The sequence below is a fragment of the Glycine max genome, chromosome 14 (genome assembly GCF_000004515.6).
Source record: "Glycine max cultivar Williams 82 chromosome 14, Glycine_max_v4.0, whole genome shotgun sequence".
In the NCBI taxonomy this organism is placed as follows: domain Eukaryota; kingdom Viridiplantae; phylum Streptophyta; class Magnoliopsida; order Fabales; family Fabaceae; genus Glycine; species Glycine max.
This window is the reverse complement of record NC_038250.2, coordinates 24,443,632-24,466,360: the sequence shown is the minus strand read 5'-3', so window position 1 is coordinate 24,466,360 and position 22,729 is coordinate 24,443,632. Positions and strand designations below refer to the sequence as shown.

General features: G+C 37.2%; 1 protein-coding gene across 1 annotated transcript; it reads left to right on the top strand.

The window, feature by feature from the left end:
- The first annotated feature begins 8,082 nt into the window (after window positions 1-8,082).
- LOC100805283 (protein Mpv17) lies at window positions 8,083-11,915 on the top strand. Its single transcript, XM_003544617.5, has 3 exons — window positions 8,083-8,513; window positions 9,705-9,796; window positions 11,073-11,915. The coding sequence occupies exons 1-3, from the start codon at window positions 8,361-8,363 to the stop codon at window positions 11,458-11,460; spliced, it is 633 nt and encodes a 210-aa protein (XP_003544665.1). The 5' UTR covers window positions 8,083-8,360; the 3' UTR covers window positions 11,461-11,915.
- The last annotated feature ends 10,814 nt before the right edge of the window (window positions 11,916-22,729 follow it).

Below are 22,729 nucleotides of genomic sequence, written 5' to 3'. Positions count from 1 at the left end.
TCTAGATGGAATGGACCTTTTGTTATTACTAATCTTTTTCCCATGATGCAGTTGAGATTAAAAATGAAGTTACTGGCAAAGTCTTCAAAGTGAACGGTCACCAACTCAAACTTTTTCATGAGAGCTCCTAGTGGAGGAGGAATTTGTGGTGGACCTCTCTTTGGTCTTGCCAATTTTATGTGATGATGTGCCTTGAATGGAACTTGAGGTGTTTCCTTTCCTTTTCTTTTATATGTTGTCTCTTTGTTTGCATTTCATTACATGCTCACATTGAGGACAATGTACATTTCAAGTGTGGGGGGAGGGTTTAGAAAAAATATATCTATTTTTTATTTTTTTTGTTTTTTGTTTTTACTGTTTTTGTTACTATTTCTATTTTTGTATTTTGTTTTAGTTTTTGTGTCTGTATCTGTTTTATGTGTCTATTTAGTTGTATTCTGTTTTGTCTATTTTTCTATATTTGTGATTGTATGTTGTTCTGTTTTTGTTGTTGTTGTATGTTTTCTTTCTTAGTGTATTTGTTTTGTTTTGTTGTTTTACTGTTTTTACATACATAAAAAAATAAAGATTTTGCAGTTGTCTGCTAATGTTTTTGTTTAATTTAGGTACTTTCTCATGTTTTCATAGGATTTCTAACTTGTATAAATTGTGAGAGATGCACCATTTTTTAGTTGAGAGGTTTCATGCTTGATGTGAACCAAGCCCGTGAAATTTTGGGGGCTGCACCTTCAAAACCCAAGGAAGATAAGGGTAAGACCATAGAGAAATCCACCCCTAAGACTAGTTCCCAAGAAAGGACTAGCAACATTAAATGCTTTAAATGTCTTGAGAGAGGTCACATTGCCTCTCAATGACCTACTAAGAAAACCATGATCATGAGGGGTCAAGACATTTATAGTAGTCATGAGGAGACTACTTCTTGCCCTTCCTCTAGTGGAAGTGAAGATGAAGTAAGGGGTCAAGAGTCTAGTGAGGAAGTCTACCCCCATGAAGAAGGTGACCTCTTAATGGTTAGAAGGCTCCTTGGAGGTCAATCTTATGATCTATCTCAATCCCAAAGAGAGAACATCTTTCATACAAGATGCAAAATTTTAGATAAAACTTGTTCTCTCATTGTGGATAGTGGATCTTGTTGCAATTGTTGTAGCATAAGATTAGTATCCAAGTTGAACCTCACTATCATTCCCCCCCCCCCCCCCCCCCCCAAAACCTTATAAACTTCAATGGCTCAATGAGCAAGGGGAAATGATAGTTAACCAACAAGTGAAGGTACCTTTCTCCATTGGGACATATAAGGATGAAGTTAATTGTGATATAGTTCCCATGGAGGCAGGACATATTCTTTTAGGAAGGCCATGGCAATTTGATAGGAAGATCATTTACAATGGCCTAACTAATGAGATTACCCTCACCCATCTCGGCACTAAATTTGTGTTGCATCCTCAAACACCTTCGCAGGTGGCCAAAGATCAACTAACTATGAAAGATAAGAGGGATGAGGAAGAAAAACTAGAAAATCAAAAGAAAAAGAAGGATAGTAAGGCCTTGTCTTCAAAGGCCAAGGAGAAGGAAAAAGAGGAAAAAGATTCCTCCAAAAAGATTGTTAATAAGGAAAATCATTTTGCAACAAAAGGTGATATTAAAAGAGCACTCCTTCTTAAACAATTTTTCTACCTTCTCCTATCAAGGGAAACATCCCTTAGCACAGCCACAATTCCTACATTTGAGACCTTACCCCCAAAGGTCCAAGAACTCTTACATGAATTTGGTGATATATTTCCCAAAGAGATACCCCCTAGGCTACCTCCTTTAAGGGGAATAGAACACCAAATAGATCTAGTCCCAGGAGTAAGCCTTCCTAATAGGCCAGCCTATAGGACTAACCCTTAGGAGACTAAGGAGATAGAGTCTCAGGTTAAAGAATTGTTGGAGAAGGGCTGGGTCCAAGAGAGCCTAAGCCCATGTGTTGTGTCAGTGTTGTTGGTACCCAAAAAGGATGGTACATGTAGAATGTGTACAGATTGCAGGGCCATCAACAACATCACTATAAAGTATAGGCACCCCATTCCTAGACTTGATGATTTGCTTGATGAGTTGCATGGTGCCAATATCTTTTCAAAAATTGATCTTAAAAGTGGTTATCACCAAATTAGGATGAAAAGGGTGATGAATGGAAAACCGCTTTCAAGACAAAGTTTGGTTTGTATGAATGGCTAGTGATGCCTTTTGGGCTCACTAATGCACCAAGCACCTTTATGAGAATTATGCATCATGTCTTAAGGGATTTCAGAGGTAGATTTGTAGTTGTTTATTTTGATGATATTTTAGTGTACAATAGGAGCCTAGATGATCACTTAGGACATCTCAGGAAAGTTCTTTCAGTCCTTAGGAAAAACACCCTCTATGCAAATATAGAGAAGTGTACCTTTTGTGTAGATAATATAGTTTTCTTAGGTTTTGTAGTTGGAAGAAATGGGGTCCAAGTGGACCCTGAGAAAATCAAGGCCATCCAAGAATGGCCCACCCCAAAAAGTGTGGGAGATATTAAGAGCTTCCATGGGTTAGCAAGCTTCTATAGAAGGTTTGTTCCTAATTTCTCTACAATTGCATCACCTCTCAATGAGCTGGTGAAGAAGAATGTGGCATTTAACTGGGGTGAAAAACAAGAGCAAGCATTTGATTTGCTCAAACAAAAGCTTACTAAGGCACCTGTTCTAGCTCTTCCTGACTTTTCTAAAACTTTTGAGCTAGAATGTGATGCCTCTGGAGTGGTAGTTGGAGCTGTATTGTTACAAGGTGGGCACCCTATTGCTTATTTTAGTGAAAAACTTCATAGTGCCACCCTCAACTACCCCACCTATGATAAAGAGCTTTATGCCTTAATAAGAGCCCTACAAACTTGGGAACATTACCTTGTTTCCAAGGAATTTGTCATTCATAGTGATCATCAATCACTTAAGTACATTAGAGGGCAAAGCAAGTTAAACAAGAGGCATGCAAAATGGGTAGAGTACTTAGAGCAATTTCCATATGTTATCAAATAAAAAAAGGGAAAAACAAATGTGGTAGCTAATGCCCTCTCTAGGAGACACACATTGTTTTTCTCCCTAGGAGCTCAAATTTTAGGATTTGATAATATTAGGGACTTGTATGCTTTAGATGAACATTTCTCTCCCATTTATGAGAGTTGTGGAAAAAAGGCCCAAGATGGATTCTATTTGGCTGAGGGGTATTTGTTCAAAGAGGGAAAGCTTTGCATACCCCAAGGATCCATTATGAAATTACTTGTGAAAGAGAGTTGTGAGGGTGGGCTCATGGGCCACTTTGGGATAGACAAGACCCTTGTCTTACTCAAAGAAAATTTTTATTGGCCCCATATGAAGAAACATGTTCATAAGCATTGCACTAGGTGTGTGGCTTGTTTACAAGCCAAGTCTAGGGTGATGCCTCATGGGCTATACACACCCTTACCTATCCCCTCTGCACCTTGAGTAGACATTAGAATGGACTTTGTCCTTGGGCTTCCTAGAACCCAAAGAGGTGTAGACTCTATCTTTGTGGTGGTGGATAGGTTTAGCAAGATGGCACGCTTTATACCATGCCACAAGGTGGATGATGCTTCCCACATCTCCCACATCTCAAAACTATTTTTCAAGGAAGTTGTGAGACTCCATGGTTTTCCTAGAACCATTGTGTCAGATAGAGATGCTAAGTTCCTTAGCCACTTCTGGAAACCTTATGGGCTAAGCTAGGAACTAAACTTCTTTTCTCTACCACTTGTCATCCACAAACTGATGGGCAAACAGAGATAGTGAATAGGTCTTTATCCACCCTTTTAAGGGCTCTTCTGAAAGGCAACCATAAGTCTTGGGATGAGTATCTTCCTCATGTAGAATTTGCCTACAACAGGGGGGTTCATAGAACCACCAAGCATTCCCTTTTTGAGGTTGTCTATGGGTTCAATCCCCTAACACTGTTAGACCTCATTCCCCTCCCACTGGACACTTCTTTTATACATAAAGAAGGGGAATCTAGGTCAGAATTTGTAAAGAAGTTGCATGAGAGGGTTAAGAACCAAATAGAGAACCAAACAAAGGTGTATTCAACTAAAGGCAATAGAGGAAGAAAAGAGCTAGTTCCTAATGAGGGTGACTGGGTTTGGCTCCATCTTAGGAAGGATAGATTCCCTACTAACAGGAAGTCCAAGCTTAGCCCTAGAAGGGATGCACCTTTTTAGGTTTTGGAGAGGATCAATAACAATGCCTATAGGTTGGACCTCCCAGATGAGTATGGAGTCAGCACCACTTTTAACATTTCTGATTTAATTCCTTTTGCAGGTGGAGCTGATATTGAGGAGGAGGAACTAACAGATTTGAGGTCAAATCCTCTTCAAGAGGAAGGGGATGATGCAATCCTCCCTAGGAAGGGACCAGTCACTAGAGCCATAAGCAAGAGGCTCCAAGAGGATTGGGCTAGAGCTGCTGAAGAAGGCCCTAGGGTTCTCATGAACCTCAGGGTAGATTTCTAAGCCCATGGGCCAAGGTTGGGTCTAATTATCTTTGTACATATTAGACTAGGATGTCATTATATTTGGTCGTTGTATTTAGGGCTCCATAATGTAGGTAGGATACCCTAGAAATATAGGATTTTTCAACCCTTGTATTTTAGGGCACTTAGACTAGTTTTTGTATTAGGGGTAGTTTTTGTAATTTCACATTCACTAAGTAAATATTTGATGTGTGTGGTTGGAAATAAATTTAATTGAATTGGTAGAAGCCCAATCCAATTTAATTTTAGAGGTGGAGGTGAGCATTTACTTACTACACCCCATTGCCACATCATATAGTCACACTTTGTGCATGTCCTTCATGCTTTACATGCCTCATGACACATAAGCACACTTAGTGGAGAATCTTGGAATTGATCTTGGATTAGTGGGCTGAATCATAACTAAAATTCACTAATCATAATTAGTGAAATTTTGGCCCCAAAGTTTGGCTCCACAAATTCAATTTCAAATTCAAGTGAAATTTGAATTGAAATTTAAATTTCCCTCCAATTTTGTGTGACACTTAGGCTATAAATAGAGGTCAAGTGTGTGTATTTTTTTTTTAACTTTGATCATTTGAATATTAAACTTCAGATTTCAGAACTCTTTTAGAGCACAAAATTTCGTGCTCCTCTCTTCCTCTCCCTTCATTCATCTCCTTTTTCCTCCAAGCTCTTATCCATGGCCTCCTATGGTGGTGAACTTCTTCTAGACTCATCTTCTCCTTGAAGTGGCGTCTCCTCTCTCTCTTCCTTCTCCATTCCGCTGCCATTCACCTTTCAAGAAGTAAATGAATCCATTGATGAAGAAGATCCTAGGCCTACAAGCTCAAATGGAGCTTACATCATTACATGTGGTGTTTAAGTGTAAACACAAACCCATACACATTTGACAGGGTTGAGTGTTGTTTGAAAAATTTCTATCACCATGGAGCATTCTTAATTTTGACTTAACTACTTATCCACTTTGCATTTTGTGATCAAGTGCTCATGAATTGTTTGTTACCTTGAGATCATTTTTCCATTTTCTATCTCTCTCATTTTTGTGCATTGTTAGGATCCATTGAAAAATATGCATATCTTATTCATACCCTCTTTTAATTGTGGTTTTTTTTTTTTGTTTAATTTATTTTTCATAGTGGTTTTTTAGTTTTGCTCACGGTAGATTCTCTAATAATGCAAATGGCAAGCTTCCAACTTCTAACGTTCCATAAACATGTCTAGTTTCAGATAAACACACACATTAGTCGCAATCACTACCATAAAACTACAATATTTTCAAGTTATAACCAGTTTCCAGAGATGAATGGAAGTATAACAGCTTATACAAGGAATTTTATTATAAATCACACAAAGCTCAAAATGCTAAGCAGTCAGTTGTGTCATAAACTAGACATGGAGATCTATTACGTAATAAAATATCTTAGCCAACAATTCAGGGTAAGACATCCATTATGGAACTTGAGAATAGAACAATTACAAGGACACAGTTTCAGCAACATGGTTTTAATTTCCAAGTGGAGTTCGAAGGCACACATACAAGCTAAGACTTGGAGTCTATCTTGAGATAAGTTAGGAGCCTCTAGATACTTTGAAAGAATAGTTCATAGGTCACTGGTTCAATACTTATGAATTTCATGTCTTACAAGTTCATAATTTTCACTTTATGCGCATTAAATCCGAGCAAAAATTATTTTTAATTTGCTTCCTTAAAAGAATTTCTAAAAAATGTAGAGATATTGAAATGGGATGGTTCCAAAACAGTTTTAGAGATAAAACTTAACTCTTTAAGAGGTTTAAAGGGCTAAAATAGATTCAAGAGGGATTGGTTATATAGCAATTGTAAAGGCAGACTGTAAACATAACAAATTTTCAATTAATACACTCCATATACAATATTCTAATACTCTAATCACATGAGTACCACTTCAAGTGGTTCAATAATGCTTTTAAATCCACTAAGAACATATTAAGGACATAGTACAAGACACGCATTTCACGCTTCTATAAGATTCTCAATCAGACTTGCAATAAACACATGGACACACAGATTTAAGGGATCAAAGTCATCACATGGCTGCAACTTCACATCAACAATATATTCAACTTCATTTCGATCATAATCCACTATACAAAAGTATTTAAACACCATTTTTCTTCAAAGGTCATTTAAATTTCATCGCCTATATAAACTTGATTCCACTCAAGCACACAACGTATCAAAGTATCAAAGCCAACAACGTGCTCTTTGAGCAATATCACTAATGACTCTTAAGTTGGGGCTCACCAATCTTGAGAGATTAATTGAAATCTCTTAACAACACCAATTAAACTTCACACTACATAATTACACACATACAAATATATTCTAAAATCCCAATTTTATTTTTTATCCTATTACTAGTCGAATGTTGACTCGATGACATCGAACCCCGAAGAATGTTGGGAGTGGAGAGTTCCTAACTCTCTCCTGTTGCTGTTTTCTATGCTATCCCTCACTCCTCCCTTATCTGAGGGTTTTGTTGGGGATCTCTGAGAAGTCTCTTGTTGTTATCCACTTGCGTAAACTCTAATCCCCAATCATCGTAATTCACTCTATAGAGAATCAAAATTGAAATGACTATGAAATTAAAGAAATACTAGTATAATATATTTTTTCAAAACCATGAAAACTATTGCATAATCAATAACTTCAATTTATAGAGGTACAAAGAGATTTAACTATAAGCATTATTTTATAACTCTTGAAAATATAATTATAAGAATGTTTTCTAAAATACGTATGTCAATGTATGCAATTGTATATGCCTGTGATTATATACAAGCTTGTCATCAACCACTGCCTATCCCTGAGGAAGAACATATGATACTTAATTAAGGCTCACTTCCTAGGTCCTAAAATCAAGATGTTAAAAGTGTCATCACATAATTTGGCTTACTAATATAGATTTTCATGAAGCATAATTGGAGTTTCAACTTTCTGTGACAAATTATACTAATTTGGAAGACTAAAAATTCTCAAGTCATTCAATAAGATTGGAGTGCTAAATTGAGAAGAAATGACAAAATAGTTAGTACAACCCCAAAATTGCTCAATATAAAGACACCAAAAAGACAAGTTTATTTTCAATCTTTTGACCGCTTGTAATCAAATGTCTGAATAATTTGCATGAAATTTTACAAAATCTCATTGGCACCTATTGTTATAAGTCACAAGTTTGTGTGTAAGTTGTTGCTCAATGGTAAAAGTAAACAATTTTTTATTTTCAATCACAGATTATGGGTGTTTCCAATCCAATCATTAGATCATTTTCATATGAACACAACAACGTGACCTTATAGCATTTCGTTATCACAATTAATTTTGAAATAAGAATTACATAAAGAAACAGTACAATTAAAAAAAAAATAAGTTGGTGCACTAGAACACACAGCCACAGAGCCCAGGCCCAGAAAGAGTAAAGTTAAAGTACATTTTTAACCCTTCCTTTCCAATGCATTTCCCATAATACCACCGACAATTGCGAAAATGTCAAACAGAACCTCCCAATTCCTCATTCTTACATCTTCATCTCACAGATCACAGAGCATTCCTTTCTCTTGTTCTTTTCATTCCTCAACGAACACAGTACCCCATAGAAACCGAAGAAAGTGCCATTCTTGTTCCACCGCCAAAAGATTCATCCTTTATCCTCTAATGCGAGACCCATTTGAATAAATCCCCAAATATAGAAAAAGGGGTTTTACATTTTTCCATGATCAATAAATAGCGGTTGTTGTTGTTGTTGTTGTTGTTGTTGTTGTTGTTGGATATGCTGAGGTTGTGGAAATGGTACCAGAATTGCTTGGCGGTTCACCCTGTTAAGACACAGGTCATCAGCTCTGGCTTGATTTGGGGTGCTGGTGACATAGCTGCTCAGGCAGTTACCCACTACACTGCCAAGAAACGTGTCACTTTTGATGCGGTATTTTATTGTGTTGTTTCCTTCAAAGATTTTGTTTTTGGGCAAATGGGTGTGTGTGTTTGTGTGTTTTGCTTGGTTTGGGGTGTGGCCTTTGGGTCAAATGATTAGAAGGGTTTGAGATTGTGTGAGGATGTGTGTGACAATTGAAGGTGGAGTGGATGAATGAGTGAGGGAAGGAAGGGATTTGTAGTTGTTTTGTGGAAGGGTTTTCCCTTTAGCTTGTTTGGGCAAATGGGTGTGTTTGTTTTGTGGTTTGTGATGGAGGTCATTGTCTTGGAGTGCGTTTTTGTGGGTGTTGGTGAATTTTCTGAATGAGATTGTGTGGTATGTAGATTGACTGAATTGCATGCTTAGGGTTGGTGTATTTGAGAGAGTAAAGAGAGTGGGAGGTTGGTTTTTAATTGAAGTTGCGTTGGGATTGATGATATTATGGAAAATGGTGGGCAAATGCGGCCACAGTTGTGTGGTTATGGAGCGCAACTGGAAACTATTGGGAGTGAGTAATAATGGAATGGAAAGATAAGTGCCAATTGCTGGTTTGGTTGTTCAATGAAGGAGAGCAGGGAACTCTCGCTGAAAGACCTGGCATTCTCTCCTTGTCTCCCCAATTTAAAGGGACCGAAGTTTGGGGGTTAGAAATGATAAGAGGAGGGGTCTTGAAGTCTTTCCATTGCCATTCCTTTTGGAAAACTCCCAAACACATTTTATACAATTTGTTGTGCCATTTCTTGTCATTGCATTGGTTTCCATCCTTCAAATTCAGAACATATCATTAGTTTTGCACTTTAACAGTAGAAAGAGGAGTAGGAAAGAAACTATGTTAATGCTTCTTGAAATCTTTGTCAAGTTTAAAATTGCAAGCAAACATATGACTCGTTTGATGACTTTTAATGGGAAATTTACTTCTTCATTTCTCCAAAATAATGATACTTGTCATGGTTCCTGTTTTCTGGTTAGGGTGAATCTGAATAGGACACTTTAGAGTTTAATATTGGCAACATTGTGGGTAAACAATATGTTGTAAATTAGCTCTTTCTTTCTGAATTTGGTAAATGTAATACCAAGTTACAAAAACATATTTTGGTGGTAATTTTAAACAATTTAGTTCACATACTATATGATGATGCTTTATTCTTAGTACACTTGTCCATCTAATTAGCTTATTTCTCGTTCAACGGCAATTTGTCTCAGGATGACACTAAAGAATTCAAGATCAACTGGAGACGGGTGTCTACGACCAGCTTGTTTGGGTTAGGATTTGTTGGCCCTGTTGGCCACTTCTGGTAAAAAACATGACCTTATTATAAATTTTTTTGCCCAGTTATTTATTGACACTGTTATTGTGTGAGGGTATCTCTGCTGATTCTCAGATCCTCATTAGTTTCCTGGACAAATTTGAAAGTTCTTCCGGATGCTTAAAAACCCAGATTGTCAATTTTGTTCTTTTTAATTTTGAATACATATTTTTATCCAAAAAACAATTGTTGTTATTATGTTTTTGCTGTCTCATTAGTGGAAGTTATATAGTTCACTAGAGATAGCATCTGGATGCTACAGTTGCGGTTGACTGCCATGTCAAATGACAACAGTTATTGGTTTCCAAGAATTGATAATAACTGCTGATGGAGAAACAGATTACTGAGTTTCAATACCAAAATACCAATGTTGCAAATCAATTTAAACAACAACGACCCTTACTAACTTGCAGTCATTTTTCTTTTACCATACAGATTCTAACCATGTATTTAAGATGAAACTTTAAATATTGATGGAATGATGGGTCTGTAATAAGTAGTAACTTCCTGGTAAATTAGGAATAATGTGATGATGAATCAGGGCCAAGAGCTTTATTTTGGGCTCTGGATGCATGAGATCTCCAACCAACTAAAAACAAAGGATTCAAACTTTGCAGGTCTACATACTTGTGTAGCATTTAGTGACTGATCAGTAGCAAGTTGTAGCCATCTCATCAGCTAAGGGATTGAATTGTTAGGGTGGGAGAATTCCCAAGTCTTATAAAAACTACTTTTATGATTTATCATATTTCTAGCTAATGTGAGACATCTAGGGAATGTTTGGTTTGAGAAAATGTTTTTTGTTTTCACTTTTACTTGTAAAAATGCCACCTTGTTTTCACTTTATTTTCTGCCTATAAAAGTATAAATGTTGGTAACAAAGAAAACATTTTATTTTTTTCTGTTTTCATTTTCTATTTTCACGGTCTTATGTCTAAAACAAGAAATAAGGTGAAAATTAGATGACATTTTGGTAATTGAAAGTGAGAACAGAAAACATTTTCTCAAACCAAATGACTTCTAAACTTTTGAAAACAGGAAACAAATGAAAACAATGATAGTAAAAACAGAAAATGAAAACAAAAAACATCTTCTTAAACCAAATGGTTCCTTAACAGTGTGAATCAGAAAAGGAAAGACTTGTACACGTGTGGTTTTGTATCTTAGTTTTTTCTCTTATGAGGGAAGAGTGACATTAACAAATGATATCTATTCTGTAATCAACTTATAAATTTTCCATTTTCTTTTGCATTAATTATTGTAGGTACGAAGGTTTGGATCGGTTTATAAGACTGAAACTCATGCTTAAACCGAATTCCTTCCGCTTTGTTGCCACTAAAGTTGCCGTTGATGGGTTTATCTTTGGACCATTGGATTTACTTGTGTTTTTCACTTATATGGGTTTTTCTGCTGGAAAGAGTGTTCCTCAAGTAAAAGAAGATGTGAAGAGAGATTTTCTCCCAGCCTTTGTTTTAGAAGGGGGCATATGGCCAATTGTTCAGGTTGCGAACTTTCGGTTTATACCTGTGAGGTATCAACTCCTTTATGTCAACTTCTTCTGCTTGTTGGATAGCTGTTTCTTGTCTTGGGTTGAGCAACAACAGGATGCTCCATGGAAACAATGGTTGAAATCATTTCTACCTATGAAGTAATAGAGCTTTGAAAATAGCTCAATTTATTTGCGGAGTTGCCAGTTGTTGGAAATTCATGTTGGAAAGCAAGCGACTAGTTTATGTTGCTTGTAAATTCCCTCTAGACTTTCAGAATTGTGTTTCTGAAAGTAATGAAATTACTTTTTCAGGATATGACTAATGATTTTCATCTTGAATACAGGTTGACACCTTTTTCCATTGAATAAATTGAAAGCTGCGCTTGCTTATTACTTTCTAGTTTTTAGTTTGTCTACATTCTAATTTTACTAATATCTATTAGTAGTTGTGTTTATCTTTCCGTTCATATTTGTTAGGAGAGGTAAAATTCATCTTATTCTCTTATTGTTAGTTGGAGAATATCTTGATGCACACAACATAAAATTAGAACTGCTTTTTTCAGTTGGGTGTAAGTTTGAGAAAGATTTATTTTGAAAAACGTATTATTTTTAACAAAATTTAGATGTATTTCTTTAAGTATTTTTGCTATGTTTTTTATTCAAAATTGAAAATTTGCCTCGATAATTTGCGTAATAAAGACTCTAATTTTAATTGAACAATAGCAGCAACACTAGTATACAAGTGTATCTAAATTTTGTTCAAGCTATCAAAATAGAATCATCCTCTTCTCTCGGATAGGGTAATCACATGTATTAGTTAGGTGTTTTCTGGTTTTCCGTGATGGCAAATAATAATGAATGAAAGTTGTGTTCAAATTATTAACATTGGGCAATGCTAGACGGAAAATATAATAATTTCATAAACGAATTTGCGTAGAAAAATATAGATAGAATCATATTTAAGTCTAACTAATACTTAAATTATGCAGAATATACAGTGATATTTTAACCATTTTCTCTCTTGGACGACTCCTGTATGGCATGTTTGGTAACACCTTAAAAATATGAAAAATAAAATGAGAAATTTTAAGGGTGTAAATTTTCACATATGTGGATGAAAGGTACAAAAGATAAAATAACTCACTATAGAGACATTAAATGCTGACACTTGTTAGAGAGAGCAGAAATATAATTGTCCTTTAAGAAAAATATAAAACTGTCCTTATTTTTCTTTGTGGTACAAGATAAATTTCATAGGGATTAAAATCAGTAATTTCAATCGAATGAGATCTTTTTTGGGTGAAGTTAAAAGGCTAAACAAAATGTTAAATATATGCAAACAGAATAATGATGGAGGCTTAACATCATCCTAGTCCATTCTCTCAAATCTCAAGAATTTCATCTGTATAATGGAACAGCCGCTCTCAAGAGTGCACTTGAACAACCATTATAGTTAACTTATGATTTATTTGACAATCTTACAACGTTTGTTTGATCAGTTAGTTGGGGATAAAAAAACTTGAGATTTTATTACCCATTTAGACAAAATACAAAACAAAATTTTCCAAATAGTCATCTTTGAAAATTATTTACACAACTAGCAAGATTTACTGTTCAATGTGTGAATTCGGGCCCTAACCCCGATTTCACACCTCCCCTAAATTTTTTAGGCTATTTCTTTGTGCACCTAGCTTTTTCCTTGTACACCCAACAATTTTTCATTTCTTCCAAAATTACCCCTGACAAACTTACGGATTCGTACGGATTGTCAATCCATACGTACATATGGATTACAGGTTTTTTTTAAAAAAATGTTTTACAAACTAATTTAAAATTGATGACTCATACAAGATTTGAACATGTGACTTTCACATTATTAACACAACATTCTAACCAACTAAGCTAATAGATCAATTATATTATAAAATAATTAATGTCACTATATATAGCATTAAAATTTCTAGTGTATGTTTAATGCACATGTAAATTTACATAATAAATTTTTTGATAATTAATTTATTTTTCTTTTTTCTAACTAATGTATTTTTGTTAAATTAAAAAATAAATTAATTTAATATTTTGTTAAAGTAAAAAAAAATAATTAACTAAGGATGATGTTAAGTCTACCAGTCAAGAGTAATTACCAAACTATCCTTTCTCACCTCCTCTATCTTCATTCTTCATTCTCCTTTCCCTCTTTCCCTTTCTCCATTCATTCTTTCTCTTTTCTCTTTCCCTGCGTTGTCGCTCTTCACTCTCTACACTCACACTATCAAGCATATTTTTTCATTTTCGTGGTCAATCAGAGTCATGATTCCATTGTGAAATTTCGCACAACGAATCATGATTCTATTATTTTCAGTGTCGTTGTTGCATCACATAATTAATTTAGTCGTGCAACAAAATTGTGATTCTGTTGTGCATTTTTTTATATAGAAATAACTATATTTTTTGTATTTATTATGTAAGTCAATGGATTGGAATATGTTTATATCTGAGGAGGTTACAATGTCAGTTGGATGGGGAAATATGGATAATGAAAGCCAATTCTTTTACTAGCCCAACCTATTATGTGGACCTGAGCCTAATGATGGTATGAGGGATAATAATGATGAAAATGTGGGTGCTAATGACACTATATGCAAGCACAACCTAGTTATCCCGACTTCTCTAGTTATTTCATGATTGATAAGGTATATTACATTACACTTTTATTTGTATGTATTTTGTTACTGAATGATTTTTTTTTTTAGATTTTTCAAGAGCACGATGATTTGTTAAATTTGGCTTGACATGTGGGAAAGGAACATAGGTTTGTAATTGTCATTCACGAGTCAAAAGTAAGTTAAAAAACACATGTTATACTGGGTTTTGAAATGGGGGAAAAGAAATACAAACAATACAAAGACAAGTTAATATGCAAGTCCACTAGAACCAGAAAATGTGAGTGTCATTTTAAATTAAAAGGGAGGTTTGTAAGAATCAAGGGTAGAGACTTATTGTTGAATGTGGTTTTCGTAACCATAAAGTGATGGAAACATTGCTTAGTTGTTCATATGATAGTCGTTTAAGCAGTAAAGAAAAAACTATGGTTAACCAAATGACGAAAAACATGGTGAAACCTGGTCAAACTTTGTTGACAATAAAGATCTAGATTTGACAAATCTTAGTACCATCGAAACCATATACAATGAACATCATAGATATTGTCTCCAAGAAAGGGGTCCAAGGACGAAGATACAACATCTGATGAAGTCAATAGAACATGACTAATATGTTTACTGGTTTAGACGACTGAACAATGAAGATGTCGTTAGAGATATAATGTGGGCACACCCATATTCCATCAAACTCATGAATTCATTTCCAATAATGTATATTTGTAATACAACTTACAAGGCAAACAATTATCGTCTTCTACTGTTGGAAATTGTTGGTATCACTTCAACAAGCATGACTTTTGCTATTGCCTTTGCTTATTTAAGGTATGAGAGAATGGATAATTTCCAATGGGCTTTAAGAAAGCTGAAAGTATTGTTTGTGAAAGATAATGTGTTACCTTTGGTTCTTGTCAATGATAGAAATCTTGCTTCCATGAATGCATTAGAGATTGTGTTTCCTTCTTCAACCAACTTGTTATGTCTATTCCACATTACAAAGAATGTCAGCGTAAAATGCAAAATCCTTGTGGATAAGGGTGAAGAGTGACACAATATCATGGATGCTTGGGAACTATTGTTGCAATCTTAGAATGAAGTATCATATAATGCATGCTTTAAGAGCTTTACAATTTGGTGCGCACATTATAAAACATTGGTTGACTATGTCCAATAAATATGATTGACGCCTTTCAAGGAAAAGTTTGTACATGCATGGATTGAACGGGTCATGCATCTTGGAAACACAACAACAAATAGGTACATAAATTATTTGACATAAAATTTTTTTGCTTAAGTTTTATTTTGTTAATTTAAGAGAATTATTCACATCTCATTTTATTACAACACAAGGTTGAAGGCGCACATGTGAGATTGAAGAGGTTGCTTCATGATAACATGGAAGATTTGTGTAGTTGCTAGGATGCAATGAATAACATGTTTGTCTTGCAGTGTATAATGATTAAGGCTTTGTTTTAGAAAAACATAAATATGGTTGAGCACAAGTTTAATACCTCGGTGTATAAGAATTTTCACGGCTTTGTATCAAGAGAAGCACAAGACCTGGTTTTCCATGAGTTGCAACAGGTTGACATTGTAGGTACTGATAGTTCTGCTTGTGGTTGCACACTTAGAGTTACTCGAGTTCTACCATGTGCTTGTGAGCTTACTAAATTTATCAGTATATATGGCTACATTCCCTTGAAGAGCATTCATGTACATTGGAAATATTATCCATTCGTAGTTCAGTCGACATAGGTGACTCTTGGGGGGACTTAACTGACACACGAGGTTAATGCACTTTTTAAGAGATTTTCACAACTAGACATGTTTGGTAAAATCACCTTGAAGACTAAAGTTTGTGAATTTGCATTTTTTGGATACCACTTCGATGTGTCCCTTTGCAATGAAGATAAAAACAGAGGATGCACCAAAATTTGTGAAATCTACCAAGTATGAACCTTCAAAGTGGGAGTATGTTGATGAATAGAACACAATGATTTTGGTAGTTTAGGAACTCCAATTGTTGCTTGCAAGGGTGAACATGACAACAAGAAGGAAAAAATGAATAATTATATGGCTAAATTTCTCGATGAATTGCAATAATACATTTCAAACATTGTTGATATCCAAGCAGATGGAAATTGCGGTTACAGGGAAATTGTAGCTGAGCTAGGCCAAGGTTAGGAATCTTGGTCTCTTGCTAGCCAAGATTTGATTTGGGAACTTCAAACAGGACACTCTGTCTATGTTCAATTATTTTGCTCAGAAGAAAGACTGCTGGAATTAATAGCTATCATACCCTAATTTCGTCTGGGGACCATTCGTTGTTGGGATGCGACCCTCGTTTAACCACTTCGAGGTATTTGTCACCCATCGTTAGGCAATTTGTGAAGTTCCAAGACATGCCGGAAGCCAAAAGAAAAGCGTTGTAGCACAATCCGTGAAGTTCCATGACATGCCGGAAATTAAAAGGAAGTGTTAGTGTGCATTCCGTAAAGTTCCGTAACGTTCCAGAAGGCAAAAAAGGGATGATTCCGTAATCCATAAGGTTCCGCAACATTATGGAAAGAAAACAAGTATCGTTATGAAATTCGTAAGTTTTCGTAACTTTACGGAAAAAGAATCACCAAAACAAAGGCAGGGGGTGTATTTAGTAAAAATGGGGGTTCAAATAGCAACCAGGCCCACATGGGCCTTCCAGAATGTTCCTCCAGAAAGCGGTTGCTTATGGAGGAAGCAACCTAGCTCGCCTGGGCGAGCTGGGTGGCAAGCTCCTCCCCTATTTTCCTATAAATAGGGAGAGGAATGAAGGAGAAAAATGTTCAACCCTCATGGTATCTGAGATTCACTTAAAATTAGTGAGAAAAATTGTTTCCATGAAGAAAATCCAAGCCAAAGCGCTTCCGTAACGTTTCCGTGGGTGATTTCGCGAAGATTTTCAATCGTTCTTCGACGTTCTTCGTTCGTTCTTCGTCGTTCTTCGGTCTTCAACCGGTAAGTTCCCGAAATCAAACTTTTCAATTCATTCTATGTACCCTTAGTGGTCCTCATTTGTTTCACGTGCTTTTATTTTTATTTCATTTACTTTCCGTACCCCCCTTTTGACGTGTTTTAGTCATTTACTTAAGTCATTTTCTCCCCTAATAAAAAATAAAATAAATTTCCACCGATCATTTGAATTCTGACATCCGTTAATTTCTGTTAAAATGAAATCCGACCGTTCGGTCATGCCGTAACCACGTTGGAAACCAAAAAGAGGTAAAATAATAATATAATAATAAAAAATATCTTTTAGTAAAATAAATAAAAAAAATCAATCGGACCTTTTTCTTTGGGATTTCTCTTTCTTAAATCGAATCAACTAATAACCAAAGTGAAACGAAGGCTAAAATCAATTCATAAACCAAACTTTTGTCATTGCCTAAAAAAGCCATTTTCAAAGGTCCAACGCCTTGAAATGGTCTTTTCCGCTTTTATTGGTTAAGTGTAGATTTCTAAAAAGCCTAAAATCAATATGTAACTTTGTTACCTCTTTCAAAAATAAAGAAATCATTAATGGTCCAATGCCTTAATGTTTTCTCACTTTTCAAAAGAATCGAAAGATTGTCTAATGGTCCAATGCCTTAAATGACCTTTCATTCAATAAAAACATATCTTGCAAAAAAGGATAAAAAATAACTTAACCAAAACGCTTTGTTCACTAAAGAACTACGTAGGTCTGATTTTCTCATCACAATTGAGGAATACGTAGGAGAAAAGGGAAACGCCCTTGTCGACCACAAAAAGATAAAAAAATATAAAAGGCATAAAAAGACATTAGAACGTGAAAAAAGGGGAAGATAACATAAATTGAAGTCATATTTGCACATTTGATTAAAGGCTGTCGTCTCTTGTGACGGACGTGTGGGGTGCTAATACCTTCCCCTTGCGTAAATACAACTCCCGAACCTTTCACTTAAAGTTCATAGATCACGTCTTTTCCAGTTTTTCCAACGTTTTCCTCAAATAAACGTTGGTGGAAACTCCGCGTGTATTCCTTTCTTGGAAGACGCACCTGCGAGCCCCGCGTCGCCCTCCCGCCGAAGGGTAGGTTGCAACAGTTGGCGACTCCATTGGGGACTATTTTTTTTTTGAGAGTTAGGCCATTTAATCTTGTGCAATGTTTTATCATAACATCCTCCATTGTTGGTTTCCCTCTATTTTCCTTATGTTCTTGTGTATATAACTCTTTGATGCTTTTAGTGTGTTTTAAAATGTATGCATGAGGTAAATAGTTATTCATTTGATGCACACAAACACCAACACTATTTGCACTCACGGTGAGTTGAAAGAGGGCCCTATACCCGGGCTCGTGGGAACATAAGGAGTGGAGGTGAATCTGTGATCATGCTAGGTCTCCGACTTGCTTGATTACAGCGAACCCTCATCTAGAGTTTTTCTCTTTGATAACATATTGTTGTTAGTAGTCCCTACTGCTGCAATATGTTCTTCGAAGGGGTGATACCTCTAGAGACCATCAAGAGAGATATGACCACCTTGGGAATTATCACTAAAAGCCTTGTTAGCTCCCTCCCATATAGGTCCCTTTAATAGGAGCACGGAGCGGACACGCTGCATGCCATTTTTTCACACTGCCATGCATAAGTGTCATGTACCCTTTTGCTTATATTTTGTGAATATTGTCATACTATGTACATTCCCGTGTTGCGCCTTTCGAATATGCATCACGCACAGATTCTATTTTGATCTCCTCTCTTTGGCAAACCAACGGAGGGTCCGTGCCACCTTCTTAAATACAGAGACCATTTCCCGCACTCCCGTATTCATAAATTGCATCTGTGTCATATGCATTTCTTCATGCATTCATCCATTCCACCCATGATAGATGTCAGAGTTTTAATTCGCACCGATTTTTGTTCACTTAGTAAAACATGGGATCAAGTCAAATGCCTTCACTTAAAAGGAGGTTCTATCAAGTCAAGGTCAAGAGCCTAGGGACCACCAGTCTAAAGGAGTTAGGGCAATTAATGGGTCAGCTCCAACGGCAAGCTTTTCGCAAAGCTTACGGTAAAATCTGGGACTTAGCCATGGTAGAAGTCTCCACAGAGGCCATTTCCTCCCTTGCCCAGTATTATGATCGGCCGTTGAGGTGCTTCACCTTTGAGAACTTCCAGCTATCACCTATGGTAGAAGAATTTGAAGAGATCCTAGGATGCCCTCTAGGGGGAAGGAAACCCTACCTCTTCTCAGGGTTCTATTCCTCATTAGCTAGAATTTCCAAGATAGTCCAAATCTCGGCGCAGGAATTAGACCACAGGAAGCAAGTAAAAAATGGGGTAGATGGAATACCGAGAAAATATTTGGAGGCAAAAGCAAGAATCTTGGCAGGTAAAGGCAAGCGGGCCACGTTCATAGATATTCTCGCACTGTTGATCTTCAGAGGAGTCCTCTTTCTGAATGTGGATGGGTTGGTGGACCTAGCAGTGATCGACGCTTTTCTCGCCTATCATAACCACAAGGAAAGCCCGGTTGTCGCTATGCTAGCCGACCTATATGACACCTTCGACCGAAGATGTGAAAAGAGAAATACAAGGATTGTTTGCTATACTCCATCTCTTTATGTATGGTTAGTTTCACACCTTTTTTCGCCAAGAGGTGAGGCATGCTTGCCCCCTAGAAAGCCACCGTTCATGCACAGAGAAAGGAGGGGCAAATTGGGACCAACTCTTAGCAAGCAAAGAAGGAGCATCTGTCAACTGGTTCCCTCGATTGAAGGAAGAAAGAACCGGAGTTCTTATTTTGTGCGAAGGATTTCCAAATGTTCCCTTGATGGGGACAAGGGATTGCATAAGTTACAATCTCGTTCTTGCTATAAGGCAACTTGGCTACCTTATGAGAGAGGCACCACTAGTGGAAGAGATCGCGCCTGTCATTTCACGAGGTTTCAATAAGACCAACATGGAGACATTTCAAAAGGTCCTCAAGGCATGGGAGGTGGTGCGAAAGAAGGACAAAGAACTCAGGGGCAGTAACAATGGGCCCATCGGTGGCTATCATAAATGGTTAAAAGCCCACGTGCAAGGTTTGGATTGGCTCCCGAGTTTGAGAACCGCTAAAAGGGAGGAAGTTGAGGCACCGGAGGAAGACGAAGAGGTACAGGCCCTTAGGATAGAACTCGAGTAAGCCCAAACAGTCAAGGAAAGGTTCAAATCAGCAGCTCTGAAAATCCGAAAGGAGAATACCGAACTGAGAGATATAAATGTGGCTACCACCAAAGCCTTGGAACGAGAAACCAAGAGGGCTTGTCGGGAAGAACACGGCCGGAACAAGTTCCGAGGGGCTCTGTGGGGCAACAACAGCGAGCTTAAGCTCCGGAGAGAGGAAAGGGACCAATCACGAGTAGACAGTTTGATCTTGAAAGATGAGTTGAAGGTTTGCTCAAGGTCCAAAAGAAACTTGTCTCAGCGGTTATGCGAAACAGAGACCAACATGTTAGCTATCATCACCAAGTACCAAGAAGAACTAAATCTAGCCCCAGCCCATGAGCATAGAGTGGCGGACGAGTACGCCCAAGTGTACGCGGAAAAGGAGGCTAGAGGAAGGGTGATCGACTCGTTACATCAAGAGGCAACGATATGGATGGACCGATTTGCTCTTACCTTGAACGGGAGTCAAGAACTTCCCCGATTGCTAGCCAAGGCCAAAGCAATGGCGGACACCTACTCCGCCCCCGAGGAGATCCATGGACTTCTCGGCTATTGTCAACATATGATAGATCTAATGGCCCATATAATTAGAAACCGCTAGGAAGCTTGTATTGTCGCTCAGATCTTGACTAGTTATAACTTTCTGAATAAAATGAGTTTATCCCGCGTTTTTACTCCAAAGATCAGTGCGAATCAAATCACTCCTGCATTTTATCTCTAGCATGCATTCATATCATGCATCGCATAAGCATCTCTTCATGGCATCATAATGAACATATCGTTCCTGCATTTGTCCGTTATCATATTCCAACATCACATTTTGCATGAGTCATTGCATCATCATGCATATGAGTTCAACATACTTTTTGTTGTACAAACTGCATACCTTTTGTTTTCATGTTCGCTCATGCGTGATCCTTGCATTTTCCTCTACAAAACAAAAACAAAAAGGGAAGCATGAAAATTCATGATACATTCTTGGTAGCATATATTCGGTACCATGAGCCAACCATGTTGGGATCATAAACCCATTTTCAAAAAAAATACGAAAACAAAACAAAATGATTGAGCATGGTACCTAATGCATGGTTAACTAGGAAATGATGTTTCTTCGGGCATCTTAACCTCATAATTACATTTTCCATGCATAGCATACGAATTCCCGAGTCTTTCATCTCTATGAAATGTTGTCGAAGTATTGGCAATCAGAATTGTCATTCCTTGGATTATCGGGTTGAACCAAGCTCATGCTTTTTCGAAAAAAGTTCATCAAGTCAAGTTGAAGTATGGAAGTAACCATCTTGCAAAAATTGGGGCAAAAGATGAATCGAGTTACATCACTGCTTCGTCTACTGCCAAACACATTTAGGACTGTTGATGTCCTTGTTACTTCCAGTTTCACCTTGACCAAGATGTCATGAACCATGTTGAAAAATCTAAATTGATTCAACCCCATGTCCTGCGTAAAAATTCGCAATACTTCAACTGTGTATCATTCACATACATCCATGCTTTTTATTAGGTTGCATTGCTCATTGCATTCTTTCCTTGAAAAAAAAATAAAAATAAAATAAAATAAAAATGAACTTAATCATTGTTATCAAAAAGAAAAGAACACGCTTTACGATGTCCTTACTGAACCTGTGCTAGAGTTAGAGTAATGGGTGAAGCAGAGGAGGTGCAAGAGTAGATGAAGGCTGACATGGAAGCCATGAAAGAGCAAATGGCTACAATGATGGAAGCCATAATGAGCATGAAGAAGATAATGGAAGCCAATGCAGTTACAGTTGCCACTACCAGCACTGTTGCTAAGGTGAACCCGATGCCCCCATCTGATCTTAACCAAATGAATCATCCAACCTCAAATATGGAAGGCAAAGAGTTGGGAAGTAGGGACGACCCCCATGATGTGCAAATTCAAAACAAGCACGCCTTCCCGCCATATGTCTTGCCTCCTAACTGTAAACCACCCAATGTGGCGTACACTCCTAGTGAGAATGTCAATAACTCCACTCCTATACCCATTGAGAGCCAACAAATCATGCACATGTCTTTTAAATCGTGGGGGAGACACATGAAATTCCCCACCACAAGCTAACCGACTTCGAGCCTTGCCTCAGATATGCCACTGGAGGGCAAGTAGTTGGTGGTATACCCATGCCAAACACTTTGGAGGGCCCTCAGTTTCGCCCACAACCACAACCCTTGCATTTTGCAGTGGGAAGAGCCCCTCCTGCTATGGCTGAAAAGGGAAAGTTGGATCATATAGAGGAAAGGCTCAAGGACATTGAAGGAGACGAAGATTGTGCCTTTGCTAACCTAGAAGAGTTGTTCCTGGTACCCGAACATGGTCATTCCCAAGTTCAAGGTGTCGGACTTTGACAAGTACAAGGGGACTACTTGCTCCAAGAACCATCTAAAGATGTATTGTCACAAGATGGGGGCATACGCAAAAGATGAGAAACTGCTGATACATTTTTCCTAAGAAAGTCTTACTAGGATAACTGTCACCTGGTATACTAACTTAGGAACCTTCCTGAGTCCATTCTTGGAAGGACCTACTGGT